The sequence below is a fragment of the Sabethes cyaneus genome, chromosome 2 (assembly GCF_943734655.1).
Source record: "Sabethes cyaneus chromosome 2, idSabCyanKW18_F2, whole genome shotgun sequence".
Lineage (NCBI taxonomy): Eukaryota > Metazoa > Arthropoda > Insecta > Diptera > Culicidae > Sabethes > Sabethes cyaneus.
This window is the reverse complement of record NC_071354.1, coordinates 198888758-198904933: the sequence shown is the minus strand read 5'-3', so window position 1 is coordinate 198904933 and position 16176 is coordinate 198888758. Positions and strand designations below refer to the sequence as shown.

General features: G+C 40.6%; 1 protein-coding gene across 1 annotated transcript in view; it reads right to left on the bottom strand.

The window, feature by feature from the left end:
* The window catches only part of LOC128733979 (uncharacterized), a 53247-nt gene extending 49006 nt beyond the window's left edge, over positions 1-4241 (bottom strand). The window contains exons 1-2 of the mRNA XM_053827914.1: positions 3731-4241; positions 2263-3093 (exon numbers count right to left, since the gene is read on the bottom strand). Coding sequence (XP_053683889.1) covers positions 2263-2342 — 80 coding nt within the window. The 5' untranslated portion in view covers positions 2343-3093; positions 3731-4241. The remainder of the gene's footprint in view (positions 1-2262; positions 3094-3730) is intronic.
* Between the last annotated feature and the right edge of the window lie 11935 nt (positions 4242-16176).

Genomic DNA, 16176 nt, shown 5'->3' with positions numbered 1-16176 from the left:
TGTTTCACTCTCCCTAGGCCCACCGCTTCAAACAAGTGCTCTGATGGTCCCTCCCTCTTCCCGATTCTAGTTTATTTATGAAATGTGGTATATATGGGTAAAAATAGAACAATCTCACCAGCAGTCCTTCGAATGGAATAGAGTTGCGTCCTTTTAGTTTCCATAAATGCTTCTAATAATTAATTCCATAAATTCTAATTCTAATAATTTTTCTTCTGGTATCCAATATCCATGTGCAGTATTAACACTCGTATTGGCCAAAGTTTTCACTATAAAGCAGTAAATGCTTCATAAGCTAAAACGAAAAAAATAATTAAAATAACTTATATTATGCTTACCAGATCGTGTGGCTCCACCGTCTGCCCAAAACCTCGATTATGAGATCAGGCAGCCGGGAACCACACAGTATCGCACCTCCTAGCTTGGCTACTCAATAGAGCATTACCGGGTATGGCCACGTGGAGGCGCTAGGTAGGGGCTTGGGATAGCTAGAGCTATATTGGACGCTCCTCATTTGCCTTCCCCATTTCATACCCTGATACGTGCTACTCCTGATGGTTCAAAATCAAGCATCGGAATAGCGTGTGAGATATCCTCATTTGCGACATTAGATGATTTGAAGCAAGGTGACCGGTTGTCGAATTTACTGTTCAACATTGCCATTGCATTGAAAGGTACTATTCGCAGTGAAGGCGTGCAAAAACGCAGTATCATCACAAAGTCTCATATGCTCCTAGCCAACGGGTTTTAAAATTACAAAGGGCATTTAAAATAGTTCGATTTTAAACTGTTCGCGTTCGCGCCAGAGGAACTAATCCACATCGTAAATGTATTTTAACACCTACCAGCATTCCACCGCCCCGTAATATTTTAGAGGTGGAAGAACTACGGCCAAGACGATAGATCCCATTGTCGAAAGAAAGCTCGGATTTTTACACGTCCTTGCTCAGTCAAGTTTCAGTCAGCACTATACCGTCGTATAGTCACTAGATGAGATTGCCAAACGAAGATCCTTGGTTTGGGTTCTTAATCCGCGGACAGTTGAAAGAATATTGTTAAGGAAAAAAAGCCCCCTAGGATTAAGACGAGACCGTGTTTGCTCAGGTTCGCTAGGTCTGGATTAACCAAAACCATTCTGGTAGTAAACGTGACGGGAGTTCTGGAAAGTGGATCAGCTGCTGGTTTTATACCAATAAGCTGTATATGGAGATCAACAGATTAACGTTAGGGCAAAAATCTTCGAGTATGAACTTAACTGATGAAAAATTTTGGAGACTCCGTTCAAAGCCTTCGCACCCAGAATCGGAACATCTATCCGCCGGTGGGCTGGAATAACTCTAACAGTCGAGTTTCGGACAAACGACGATTGGCTGGTTAAATCGGTACCTCTAGGCCAACTGAGAGGCTGTTTGGCCAAATAAGGGGAATTTGATCCTAATTTTCCCAGCGCAAAGTAAAATATCACTGAATTTGGTTGGGCCAGATTCCATACTGGCGAGGAAAAATAAATCATGCAGCATCAAGAAGCTTATTATTCTGCTTGCTATACAAATCCAGGACCAACATAGATAGGTTTTTGTGGACGATTTTGATAAAGTGAATGGGACATTCAGGCCAACCCAAAGAATGTGGCACATTTGGTCTTAAGAACTCATGCAATTCAGAAGATCTTTCTCCTTTTTTAATTCCTACAATGGTTGCAGGCAGTATAATACTCATCAAGGTTGAAACATTTCATTCTATCATTATATGAGTCTAAAATGATCCGTGATAGTCTATTCATCATGGAATGAACAAGAACTTACAATAAACACCCACCGTATAGACCATTTTATATGACAAGCGACAAGGTAGCGTGCTGATATTGATATTGCGCTTTCCCGTGCTGGTACTTTGACAATCCACAAATGACCCAACGGGAAAGCAATATCAAGCAATGTTGTTAGTTCGTAAAATGGTCTATTGTATTGTCAATCTGTGCCATAAGTAATCCGTACAATATAGGTATAAAAAGGCAGGACTCTGATCATGAAGTGTTTGAAATATTTTAGCAACATAATCTCTAATTTGCCACATGCAAACAAAATTTTTCAAGCTTGACATTAAAGAAAGATGGCTTATGTTACCTTTGTCTAATTTTAAAGAAAAAACGCAAGGTTTTATGATAAAGTCTTATTTTGGTATTGCCCAATGTTTATATATGTTAAGCATAAGTATCGAAAAAACACATGGCATTCAATAACTCCTCAGGTGCTTATTTACCTGGTGTGTGTCAGCATTCCAGTCGAATTCCATTCCGCGTTCTCGATGTCGGAAGATGTTTTTCCATTAGATATCGACATTGTGTTAAACTGTGCTGCTCTGCTGCTGCTGCTGCTACTGGTGCTATGGTGATGATTCCGGGAAAAATTTTTCACTTATGTGCCACTCTCCGATCAATAGCAAAATATATGTTACGCCTACACTCTCTGCGATTAAATCCGATGATATTTTTAGCTCTTCACACGCACGCACTTCCCACTGCTGCTTCCAAGCGAAATGTTGTAAACTCTTCAACCTTCCATTGAACTAATTATTATTCGTGCATATCTTGGAAAGCGTGATGACCTTCCGTTTCGGTCTACGACAAACCTGCCGAAACAACAATTCGATTAGCGGGCCAGCCATTCTTTGTCGCAGACTGTTCATTCATGCTATCTTGCCAGCTAGGTGCCTAGGTGCGACGGCAAAAATAAACAACTCGATTCACTTGCGAACTACACGCCAATGCCATCTATTTGCACTGCATTCTGTCTTCGCGCACTATACGGTTGTTGCTGGCATTGCGTGTAAGTACACATATGAGTGCTTGCTGACACAGTAATAGTGGTAGTTGATTACGTAAAATACGGTCAACACATTTTCACTGTTTGGATTTCCTTTCCGCTGAGATGCTTCTTTAGAACCTCCATTGTATTGTATTGAGCTAAACTACTATGATGGAAATAAGTTGCTTACACTGAGTGAGAGGTTTAACTAATAAACGTTTATGGTTTATGCTGAGATTCTGTCGACCAACGACAAAGAATCAATGAATCTGGCTACCGTGCAGTTCTGTGAAGAAAAACAAAAAGGGAAAAGAAGGTTATGAATTTTGTAAAATGAAAAACTTACTGATTGGACATTGGAGGTCCTTCAGTTATTAGGATTTTTGAAAAAGACATGATTGCGTCTCTAGTAAACATTGGACGTTAGAAGCTCAGTAACTTTAAACTGAATAAGTAGGTAATCAGTTTACTTTTGCTTGTAAATCAAATTGCGAATTTGGTATGTCCCCATGTACTCGAGCTGTTTACTACATATTTCTGCGATTGGTTCAAATCGTTCAGATAGGATGCACACATAATCGAGGGCACTGTTTATTGGGTCAACGTGTACATGTAGATGTTTTGATTATTTTCACTACACCGAAAACATTGCAAAAACAGGCCAAGCATGTTGACCCTTCTGAACTAAAGTTATCGATTTTTGCACTCTTTTTCAATGCATATTTTTCGCTAGCTTTGGAAGCAGATGCAGTTCCTGCTCTTTCAATTCTATATGTATGAGATAACAGAATTTGTCGCAAATCAATTTACTATTATATAAAATTGGTTCTAATCTCTCTTTCGTTATCAGTTTACTTTATTGACTTGTTCTGGATTTGATAAACAATATTATATGTTTTGCTTCGTGCAAACCAGACGCTCACCTTTTCGGTCACCCTCCGCATCATAAACACAATCAATATGGTTGTCAGTCACAGATTTCGAATTCTTTCTTTTCGAGTATGCACAAAGTTCACAGCATCATTTTATCTTCCCACGGTCACATTCCCGTTCCGCAGAAGAACGATTGAACAAACCAAACGTTGCAACTCATCACGGTAGCCAATTACGCCCTAAAGAGATTTACAATTATTTGCGCACTCACAGACCCGACTTCTCCCCGGCTATCATTCCCCGCATCGTAATATGCAGCATCTTATCATTACGGCAAATAATGTACAGACACAACCGCTCCGGAACCAAACTTTAATGAGCTCAGCTTGTTTATCACGTAATTAAATAGAATTATTATTATTTCTTAACGTATTTATAGGCGCCTAACCACTAAATAATGTAAACTCGTGATAAGAAAAGCACAATTATTTCCCAGTTTGCGTTGCGAACTCCGCGATCGAATCGAATACGGCACGGTTATACTGCAACGATAACAAAACGAACTTCCTTCCGCGAAGACGGCTGACACTTTTATGTGGACTGGTTCAAATTTTGCTCGTTTCCTTCTGCGCCGTGTTTGCGTGCGGCTTTGTTTTGATGTTTTCAACGAAGCCGTGCACGATTTCGCTGCAAAAAATGGTGCCGCTTTCGTTCATTTTCGATATGTTTAGTGTGGAACGCAGCCAAAAGGTAGATGCACTCAGAAATGAAAGCGAACGTCAAATAAGGTTGTGCAAGATGACGTCACGAATGAGCGCAATTCACCCATTTCACATGCACTCGTGATTTGTCGACCAACATTTGAAAGGGGCGGATAAGCCAACTGTCAAACAGAACGAGTGAGAGTTATTTTTTGCTGGAGCAGCATAGGAAAATGAACTCTCACTCGTTCTGTTTGACAGTTGGCTTATACGCCCCTTTCAAATGTTAGTCGACATTTGTTCACTAATTGTTAGTCGAATTTTGCAAACACGATATGCATAAATTGGAGTTAAACGTCTTAAAAGCGTATTGTCCAGCAGTGTTGTCCACCAAACTTCTTGTAATGGCAGTTTTTGTGCTTTTCTGGCTTGCCGTTAAAGCCTTAAGCAAAAGGCCAAATACCGACGAGCTAGGAACCAGTTGACCACGATCCTGAGGAGAAAAAAGCGCCAAAAGGAGGACAGAGATCGTGAAGAATTAGAGCAACTATTCCGAGCTAATGACACGCGCAAGTTTTATGAGAAGGTGAACCAAACTCGGAAGGGCTACACACCGAAACCGGACATGTGTAGGGACCAGGAAGGGAATCTAATTACAAACGAGCGCGAGGTGGTCGACAGGTGGAAGCAGTTTTTCGATGAACACCTCAATGGCGAAGTCGCAGAAGGAGGCGAAACGGAAATTAACCTACGAGCGCCATCGGAAGATAGTGATGTCCTACTGTGTTACCTGACTCACTGCGAAATGCGTTGTATTCACGGGATCGTGTTGGTTCGAAAGGTTTCGAAAAATATCGCCCTTGTATCGAAAATATCGTTAATTTTGATCACTAAAAATAACGTACTTAAACATTATATTTCATGTGCCAGTTGTACGCAATAATTGTATTGTGAAACTGAATTGTTATTTATGCAACTTTTTACAAATTAAATGCAATAACAAAAGCACAACTTATAAAAAATTGTTTGTTATCGATATTAACTGACTATGCGTTATAAACGAATAAAATGTATGGTTACGTTTTATTTCAATAATACGCATATTCGCAGTGAGTCAGGTAAAACAGTAGCACCTGATCTCCAAGAAGTCAAACGAGAAATCAGGCTGCTGAAGACCAATAAAGCCGCTGGGAAGGACCGCCTACCGGCAGCGCTTTATAAACATGGCGGAGAAACGCTAGCAAAGGCTCTACACTGGGTTATTTCGAGGATTTGGGAGGAGGAAAAGCTCGGAGGAATGGATGGAAGGAGTGGTTTGTCCCATCTACAAAAAGGGTGATCGGCTAGACTGCTGCAACTATCGTGGTATTACGCTGGTCAACGCCGCCCACAAGGTACTCTCCTAGATCTTGTTACGCCGGCTGTCACCGATAGCACAAGGTTTCGTAGGGAATTATCCGGCGGGTTTCATGGGGGCTCGTGCAACTACGGACCAAATTTTTACTATCCGACAGATCTTGCAGAAATGTCGGGAGTACAACGTGCCCACGCATCACATCTTTATTGATTTCAAAGCAGCATACGATACAGTCGATCGAGACAAGCTATGGCAGATAATGCACGAATACGGTTTTTCGGACAAACTGACGCGACTGATCAGAGCTCCATTGGATCGAGTGATGTGTTTCGTACGCATCTCTGGGACACTCTCGAGTCGCGACGACGGTTGAGACAAGGTGACGGTCTATCCTGCATGCTGTTCAACATCGCTCTTGAGCGGGTGGTCCGACGAGCGGGCATCGAAACGAGAGGCACAATTTTTACCAAGAGTAGCCAACTTCTATAGGCTTTGCAGATGACTTCGATATCATTGCCAGGAACTTTGCGACGACGGAGGCAATCAACATCGCTCTTGAGCGGGTGGTCCGACGAGCGGGCATCGAAACGAGAGGCACAATTTTTACCAAGAGTAGCCAACTTCTATAGGCTTTGCAGATGACTTCGATATCATTGCCAGGAACTTTGCGACGACGGAGGCAATCTACGCCAGACTGAAAGCGGAGTCTAGGAGAATTGGGCTAAAAATAAATGCGTCGAAGACCAAATACATGAAAGGAAGAGGCTCAGAGAAAACAAACGCGCGCCTCCCACGGACGGTAACCGTTGACGGCGACGAACTAGAAGTGGTAGAGGAGTTCGTGTATTTGGGATCGCTGGTGACCGCGGACAACAACACTAGTAGGGAGATCGAGCGGCGCATCTAAGCGGGAAATCGGGCCTACTTTGCCCTTCGTAAAACGCTACGAACACGAAGCATACGCCGTCGCACGAAGCTAACAATGTACAAAACCATTATTAGACCGGTAGTTCTTTATGGACTTGAAGCCGTGACGCTGCTTACGGAGGACATACGCGCCCTTGCCGTGTTTGAGCGGAAAGTGCTGCGGACGATATTTGGTGGAGTACAAACTGAAAGCGGAGAGTAGCGGAGGCGTATGAATCACGAGCTACAGGCACTACTTGGGGAGACTCCCATCGTACATCTAGCGAAAGTTAGCAAGCTGCGGTGGGCCGGACACGTCGTAAGGATGCCGGACGACAGTGCGACGAAAATAGTCCTCTTCAACAACCCCACCGACACCAGGAACAGGGGGGCCCAACGTGCACGATGGCTCGACCAGGTCGAAAGCGATTTGCGGCTTCTGAGACGACTAGGAAATTGGCGACGAGTGGCCTAAGACCGAGTTGAATGGAGACGAGTGCTTGAAACAGCACGAGCCACCCCGGCTCTATGCTGCTGAAGAAGAAGAAGAAAGGCAAGCAATTATCTGTCATTTTTTCTTGTGGTAATAAGGCCATTACTAATTGTTTAATTGTTTATTTGTACATCACCAGGCCTTGTGGCCCAAATGATAATTTAACCTAAGAACTACGCGCTATTGATAAAAAACGATTTTTCAGCACGTTACGGCCGACGTCAAATTCGAAGCTGGAGTAAAAACGGTTAAAGTGGTGTAGGAGACCGGTAATCGTGCTGAAGCTGCTGTAGTTAGTTCATCGATTCGGCACATGTAGAAAGTGTCTATTGCGCAATATACGACTCGGGACGTGAATATCAAGGTTTTCCAATATGTATGGGCAATCCACTCGTGAGGTCAATAAATCAGAGACAATTGTTGCTCTATTTACATCGCGACGAACATGAAGGGTGTCTGGTCGATGAGCCTACCCAGATAACACAAAATCGTAATAGAAAGTTCACATTAAATCGGTTTCATGTCAATTTCACATTGGAATTGTATAATGATTAGAGTATGTCAAACCGAAGTGAACAATACCCAGTAAACCATTTGGTTTGTATATTTCGATTGCAACTGAGGTATACGAAATCATATCTGTACGAAGAAGTTATATTTCACGCCATATAAGAACATATATGTACCAAAGTGGAGGCGATATTCGTGCGAAAATTTTGACAACTATTTGTAATTCTATTTTGCGCAGTTTTTATAACATGCAACTAAATACTCCTGAATATATGATTAAGATATAATCAAATATTGCAATTGTCTATCCTGCTTTATAATTCACAGTCATGAATTGTATATGAAGACACGCACGACTGCAAAACAACTTATTGTTCACTTCGATTTGACATACTCTAATCATTATACAATTCCAATGTGAAATTGACATGAAAACGATTTAATGTGATCTTTCTATTACGATTTTGTGTTATCTGGGTAAGTTGTTTTGCAGTCGTGCGTGTCTTCATATACAATTCATGACTGTGAATTATTAAGCAGTATAGACGATTGCAATATTTGATTATATCTTAATCATATATTCAGGAGTATTTAGTTGCGTGCGAGGTTGCGTGTTATAAAAACTACACAAAATAGAATTACAAATAGTTGTCAAAATTTTCGCACGTATATCGCCTCCACTTTGGTGCATATATGTTTTTATATGGCGTGAAATATAACTTTTTCGTTTAGATATGATTTCGTATATCTCAGTTGCAATCGAGATATACAAACCAAATGGTTCACTGGGTACAGCGTTGTTCGTAGCCTGGCAGCTGGAAAGGGCTATTCCACAGAAGTTTCCGAAGAGCAAAACGAATGAATCTCCGCTGCACTGACTCGATTCGGCTAACTCCATTTTGATAGTATGGACTCCAAACTGGAGCACAGTATTCTAGGTTGGAGCGGACTAATGCACAATAAAGAGCTTTCAAGCAGTTAACATCGTTGAAGTTCTTGCCAATGCGCATAATGAAGACAAGGTTCCTGCAAACTTTGTTCACGATGAACGCGATGTGCTGTTTGAATGTAAGTTTAGAGTCGAGCAGTATCCCCAGATCCTTGACGCAGTTTGCGCGACGTAATGGCGTATTTGACAGCTTGTAGTCAAATGCGAACGGGCTCAGCTTTCTGGAAAATGTAATGACTTCACACTTGTTGGGGTTAAGCAGCATGCGGTTGTCGACACACCATTTGGCAAAGGTCGATAGTTCCTCCTGAAGGACAGCGGCGTCGGATAGATTTTCGACTTTTGAGTATAACTTGAGGTCGTCAGCAAACAAGAGTCGCGGACCTTTTAGCAGGTAGTTGAGTTAGAGGACCTAGATGGCTGCCTTGTGGTATTCCAGGATGAGCAGTGAACGATCCAGAGAGACTGCCCTCAATGTTCAACTTTAAGTGGCGATCGGATAAGTATGAACGGAACCAACGCAGCAACGGACCACCTATGCCAAGCTTATCCAGTTTAGCAATAGCGACTTGGTAGTTCAATTTATCGAAAGCTGCGGAAAGATCGGTGTAAATGACATCTGTTTGCGACCGAGTATCGAAACTATTTATCACGTAGGATGTAAGAGTCAAGAGATTGGTAGTCGTGGAGCGCTTGGGCATAAATCCATGTTGGTTATCAGAGTATAATCAGTATAAATAGAATGCCAGTGTCGCTGGTGTTTCATGGATATTTTGGTGGCAAACATGTTGCTGGTTCGTGTCTTGGATACGGAAACTACATTGTCAAATTGCCCAATAGAAAATTTTCCTGCCGATGAAATACCTTAAAACGACCAAATCGGGTGATTTATCCTACGTGATTTACGAAAAAGCAGAAAGATTTTTTATTGGGTTGCCTTTTTAGTTTGACAATCAGATTCCCGTTTCGAATCGATCACTCACACATATGCGCATACAATGTAAATACATAATTTTCAAATGTGTGATGTTTACCACGAGCACTGCAGCGACACTGGCATTCTATATATATTGATTCTACTGTTATCAGAGATATACTGTTTAAAAAATGCAAATACACTCAACCCCCGCTAAGGGACCGTGCAATAATTACGTAAGGCCTTTTTCCTCATTTTTGAACCCCCCCTCCCCCCTATATAAGATTTTGTAAGATTTTGGCCAATCCCCCCTCCCCCCGTACAAATTCTTAGTAAGATTTTTTGAAACATCAAAATTCAAGTTTTATTTAAAAAGATAGACATTGAAAGAATATTGAAACAGTCAACAAAGTTCAAACAAGTTCATAAAAACCAAAGTTCAAACAAATTCATAAAAAAAAAACAAATAATATCAAATATCTATTGTAAATCCCTTAATGGCCCCCTCACGAACAGAACGTATTTCTGCATTGAGGTTGTCAATAAATGTTGGTGTATGCCCAAGTAACCAAAAGTTCCGATAAAAGGGGATTTTTGGCTTAATCAGCCAACGAAATGATCATGAATAGAACTCTATTCAACTTCATTTTTAAGTAATTAACCGTACTTTCAAGTTCGTATTTGATGTTTAAACTTCGAAGGGAATACAAAGTAACTTCTAACAGAACTAGAAAGTTCGCTTAAGCCGCTATATAGAACACTGTTCAGCCCAAAAAGAAACTCCAATAATTTTCAAAATAAAAAAGATTGGGGGAATATTTTCCCACTTCTTCCTGTTTTGCAGATTCATGACATTTCTCATTAACTAAGGTGTTTATAAACATTATAATTTCGGTTAATAATCGACTGTTTTTTTTACAAATATTAATTTATTGTAACTTACCACACACCACCAACATAAACCTCGGGGATTTGAACTCGAGTACTTCTTTTCGGTAACTTAGACGCATACCACTGCTCCGTTGCTGGAATATGCCATTTGCATCATTTTTACTCGATGTGTTAATTTCTCATTTCTCACAGCCCCGAAACGAATTTACACTTAAGAACAAGTCATCGGCAAAATTCATGTCACTAGCGGCGTCAGAGATGGCGCAATGCATCAGGATAGGCATGCAACGAGGAACGCTCGGGTTCAAATCCAGTAGCGGTCGGTGTTAGTTAGGCTTTTTTTAAATGGTCTATGTTAATCGCATGAACCGACTTTACAAAAGTTAGGAGGAGGCGGCGGTAGAAAATGGCAACGTATAAAAATAGAACTACAAGTGCTGTTTTATAAACTTTTGCCAAAGTTTCTTCAGAAGCTGCTTAGCGCTCTATGCAGCAAACTCCAGGCAACTTTGAAGTTCGGTTAATTACAAGTAAAGCTGCTTAGCAAGCTATACCTCCATAGACATAAAGCTTGTAAACCTTCCTTAGACACCATTATCCGAACTCCAAGTTACTTTCAAGTTGTATGTTGAACTTTCAAGCTGCATGTTGTACTTTCAAGTTGCTACAGCTATTAACGGTACTTTAATGAGAATGAAGTTCGGTTTACAAATGTAGTGTCTGGTTGTTCAGCAAGAAAGTTCTGCGGAACTAAATTTGAACCTAATATGAACTTTCAAGTTTGTTTCTTAAGTGAAATTCGAACTTTTGGTTGCTTGGGTGCTCAGAAACTCACTAGCGTTCACTTAATTCGCATTGATCCAATCTAAATCGTCTGAAAACGTGTTCTCGTCAAGTAGTATACAAAGAACTTCTTTGCCTCTTCTAGATGACACGCGACATGGTCTTATGTTGGAATTGGCACTGCGTTGCGTCTAATGTACAGATCTGCAATGACCGTGGTTTCCTTTGAAGCAAAATACTGACCCCACTCTGGCCACATACGGCAGGCAAGATATTTGGGAACAGAAGAACAATATATCCCAAGAAACATTTTTGTTGTATAGTAGCTTATCAAGCACTTATTCCATTGGTACAGCTATACATTAATTGTGTAAGCTACTTTTAAACAAAAATATTTCTCGTGATATCATAAGGGATTGCGGCTGCCTTGTGGGATTGAGATAGGAAATTGCAACGAAATATGTTGGAATGATCCCGGGCAATCTGTAGAAACGAATTTGGTGAATTTCACATCGTTCTGAATAAATAGTATGAGCGCCAAAGCGCAAGTGGATACAGTTTATACTGATTTGAAGGCCGCTTTTGATACCGTTAATCATACTATTCTTTTAAGCAAGTTGGAGAAACTTGGGTGTACCACAAGATTGTGCAGATGGTTGGAAACTTACCTTACGGATAGGCAACTTTTCGTACAATTTGGCAACTGCCGGCCTGCCGCGTTTACAAATGGTTCTGGTGTCCCACAGGGTAGCAATTTGGGGCCATTGCTATTCTGTATCTACATAAATGATGCAGCGTTACTACTCAATGAAGATGGAAGGCTTTTCTTCGCTGATGATCTGAAAATCTATCTTGAAGTCAGAAGAATCGAGGACTGCAGAATGTTGCAGAAGCTTCTGGACTTGTTAAGTGACTGGTGCGTAAGGAATCAATTGTTACTGAGTGTGGAGAAATGTTGCGTCATCAATTTCCATCGCACTAGAAGCGCAATAGAGTTCGATTACGAAATTTCCGGATCAAAATTGAATAGCGTAGAACAGGTGAAGGACCTTGGAGTATTACTTGACGAGAAACTCACCATGAAGTCCCACATTTCTGCCATCGTTGACAAGTCCAATCGTAGTCTTGGGTTCATATTTAAGATTGCTGGTGAATTGAATGACCCGATCTGCTTCAAAGCTCTCTATTGCTCTATTGTACGGTCAACGCTGGAATTTGCGAGCATCGTTTGGAACCCGCACGAGTTTGTCTGGTCCGCCAGACTGGAAAACGTACAGCGAAAATTTGTTCGATATGCACTTCGTCATCTTCCGTGGAGGGATCAGCAAAACTTAACACTGTACGAAGACCGCTGTCGTCTGTTGGGTTTAAGCACGCTAAGTCGACGTAGAGAGGTTTCGCAATCGTTGTTTGGCTGCAAGCTTTTAACTGGCGAATATGATGCACCGGACATCCTATCGCAAATCGGACTCTACGCACCTTCAAGAGTCTTACGACCCAGAATGATTCTACAGGAAGACTCCTATTCAACGCAATATGCTGCCAATTCTCCCATCGCTTCCATGATCAGACAATTCAACTGCTTTGCTGACCTTTTTATTTTTGACGAACCATCACGCATTTACCGCTAACGAATTCGTGCACTTGACAATGTAAATACTAACAATTAAGTAACTTTTAAGTATTCATTTAGACCCAAATTGTCCTATGAATTATACGAATAAATTATAAATAATAGCATAAACCGATGACATCAGAGACTCTGGAACAAGTAGGCCAACTGCTGTTTCCTTGAGTGGACAAGGCTAAAATACTCAGCAGGTTGCTATGCATTTCCTTGCAGTATGAAAGATTTCGACACTTCACAACTTACCTCATCAATTTAAAAATTTTTGTAACAAATAACATAAGTTGCTACTAAAGATGTGACTTTTTCATAATTTTTTCGTGTGTGAAAATCTTACGTAAGAAATGATTAAGCCCCCCTCCCCCCCAAATAAGATTTTGTAAGATTTCGCGGCACCCCCCCTCCCCCCATAATGCCTTACGTAATTAGTGCACGGCCCCTAATATGAAAAACAGCTCGTTCAGATTGGGCGAGTTCATTTTTAATCTGAATATTTGGTAACTCTATTCATTTTCACACACGCGCAAGACGCGCACCCTATGAACTTGTTGTTTTGATTTGACGAAAACAAACGTTTTGAAAACATTTCAAACATGCGCAAATTCTAAAGGTTCGGTTTGTATGAGACGAAATCGGCTCGGCAGTTTCGACTAAAATGGTCTATTTTGAGTGCTGGAGAGAGGTAAGTTGCATATGAGCTATATTGCCAAAGCTCCTGAGCAAGAGTAAACGCATTAAGTTTTTTTGCTTTTTTTTAATTTTCCGGTCAACTTTAACGTCAATTGTGTGTGACGCTTGATCGGTTTTTAATGTGAACGCATTCATACCACCGGGGTACAGATTAAAAATGTTCAGATTAAAGAAGGCCATACCAACGGGGGTACACGGTACTGGTTCAAACGGCGAGCTCAAACAGTCTCAAAATTGAGTTTAGAGCAGAGATTCCTCGATAGTTATTGTCAATTGGGTATTTTAATTTTCCCAAAAAAGTTGCTTTTTTTGCCTCATTTGATAGCCCGTCGTTTTCTGAATCTAACAGTTCTTTTTTTATTTCAATTAAGTGAATATTTGACGAAAAAATTAATAAAAATCAAAAATAGAATGAATTGCTGTTTGACAGATATCAACCAAACCGATTGATTGAAATGATGTCAGAAGATCTCTTCCTCTTTTCTATCTTTCTGATAGAGCTTTTCATTTTGACCGAGCTTTTGACAGCTCCTATATGAAACCTGTATCGGCTGATGACCATAGTTTATCTATCCACTGTGTTGTCTAAGGCGAGCTGAGAAGAAAAATGGTTTACTTATAAGCTATCGTCTTATCCTAAAAAAATTTTTTAAATAAAAAAAAGGCTTTTTTTATTACTTTCACTCGTCAAATTTGAAAAAGTCTTCATGTGCCTTTACAGTGACATCATATATTATCATAATATGTGAGAATTTAAAAACCGCTAAAATACCCAATTGCAAGGAAAATTGTTCCATCCAAAGTGCGATATCGCTCATAAAAGTGCTATTTTGCATCAAATCGTTTCGGTATCTTCGGCGCACTTGTTGCTTGGAAGATAACGAAAAAGTGCGCCGAAGATAGCGAAACGATTTAATGCAAAATAGCACTTTTATGACCGATATCGCACTTTGGATAGTACAATTTTCCTTGCAATTGACAATATCTACGTTTTTACTATTTCCCTTTTTATGCACAGGGAACATGTAAGCCGATTTCCATGCTGAGGGAAATACCTGAGTTAACGGATAAGCTGAAAAGATGACTCATTGGAACAGCGATAGCGTGGATGCATTTTTCAGGAATACAGGTGGTATACCGTCCGGTCCAACGGATCGAGAAAGTTTCAACTTCGGCCGATGTAACCATCACTTCATCGATGGTGAGGTTGTTCAATGAATGACCCAGGAAAGGAACACGCTCGGTCGCTGTAGATATCTGCAATCGTCAAACTTTCATCAGTAAAACACTGGAGAATTTCATCGAGAACAAATATTTTTTAAAGTTTTTGTCCTTCCTATGCTAGGCATAGGGATGCCAAGTCTGAAAATTACAAAAACCGGCCGGTCGGTTCTGGCTTTAAAACTGTGGGGGAGGGGGGGGGGGGTGGAATTGTGGCCGCATATTAGAGGATTTGCCTAGATGTGATTAGAATGATTAGCGAACGGCAGGATATCACAGTTGCAACCACAACGAACATTGAATGGATTATTGAAAATAGCTAGTTTTAGAGTAAAAACTACTTGCTTCTAGCGCTAGTGAACAATTTAATGTATATTACCGCCATAGGCAAGGTATTCTCACTGCAAAACTGGCTCTTTAATGATTCACTGCTCAGAATTGCTAATAAATTTATCAGAAAATTTAACAAATCAGGCAAAAAGTACAAATCCGGCTCCATATGTCGGAAAACCGGCCTTTTTGCCGGATTGACCGGCCACCGGCTTTGCAAGTGAAAAACCGGTCGGGCCGGCCAAAAACCGGCCACTTGGCAACCCTAGCTAGGCAACAAAAGGGGGGGGGGGTCAGAAGAAACAGAGATTTTTTTATCACGCAAAAAAATTAATATTTTTAAAATTTTTTGCTTGAAGTTTAATCGTGAAACCCGAATTTATTCTTGCTTTAGATATATACGCTGTTATTGTCTATGCAAAAATCTTCCAAAATAAAGTCAAAGTCGAAAAAAAATTTTTTGCAGGTTTTCGGAAGCTACATTATTTGTACTTCCATTTTTGTTTCATGCTAGAAGCGTTAACTCCGCGTCCGGCAGAAATCGAACAAAAATCTGGCAGCGGAAAACTTTTTCTGCCAGACGTTCTGCCGGATTTCTGATCGCCGTCACACGAGAAAACTACTGTGTTACCTGACTCACTGCGCATAGCGTTGTATTCGCGGTATCGTGTTGGTTCGAAAGGTTTCGAAAAATATCGCCCTTGTATCGAAAATATCGTTGATTTTGATCACTAAAAATAACGTACTTAAACATTATATTGCAAGTGCTAGTAGTACGCAATAATGGTATTGTGAAGCTGAATTGTTATTTATGCAACTTTTTACAAGTTAAATGCAATAACAAAAGCACAACTTATAAAAAATCGGTTGTTATCGATATTAGCTGCATATGCGTTATAAACGAATAAAACGCATGGTGACGTTTTATTTCAATAACACGCATATTCGCAGTGAGTCAGGTAAAACAGTAGCAGAAATGCAACATCCGACTCTGGCCGAAATTTCGCCTCGGTTTTTCTGTCGGATATCTGTTCGATTTCTGTCAGAGGTTTCGAATGAAAACCGGTTTTGTACCGTTTCATCTTTCCCTCCTTTTTTGGAGGGTAGCAACAGCGAACTGTA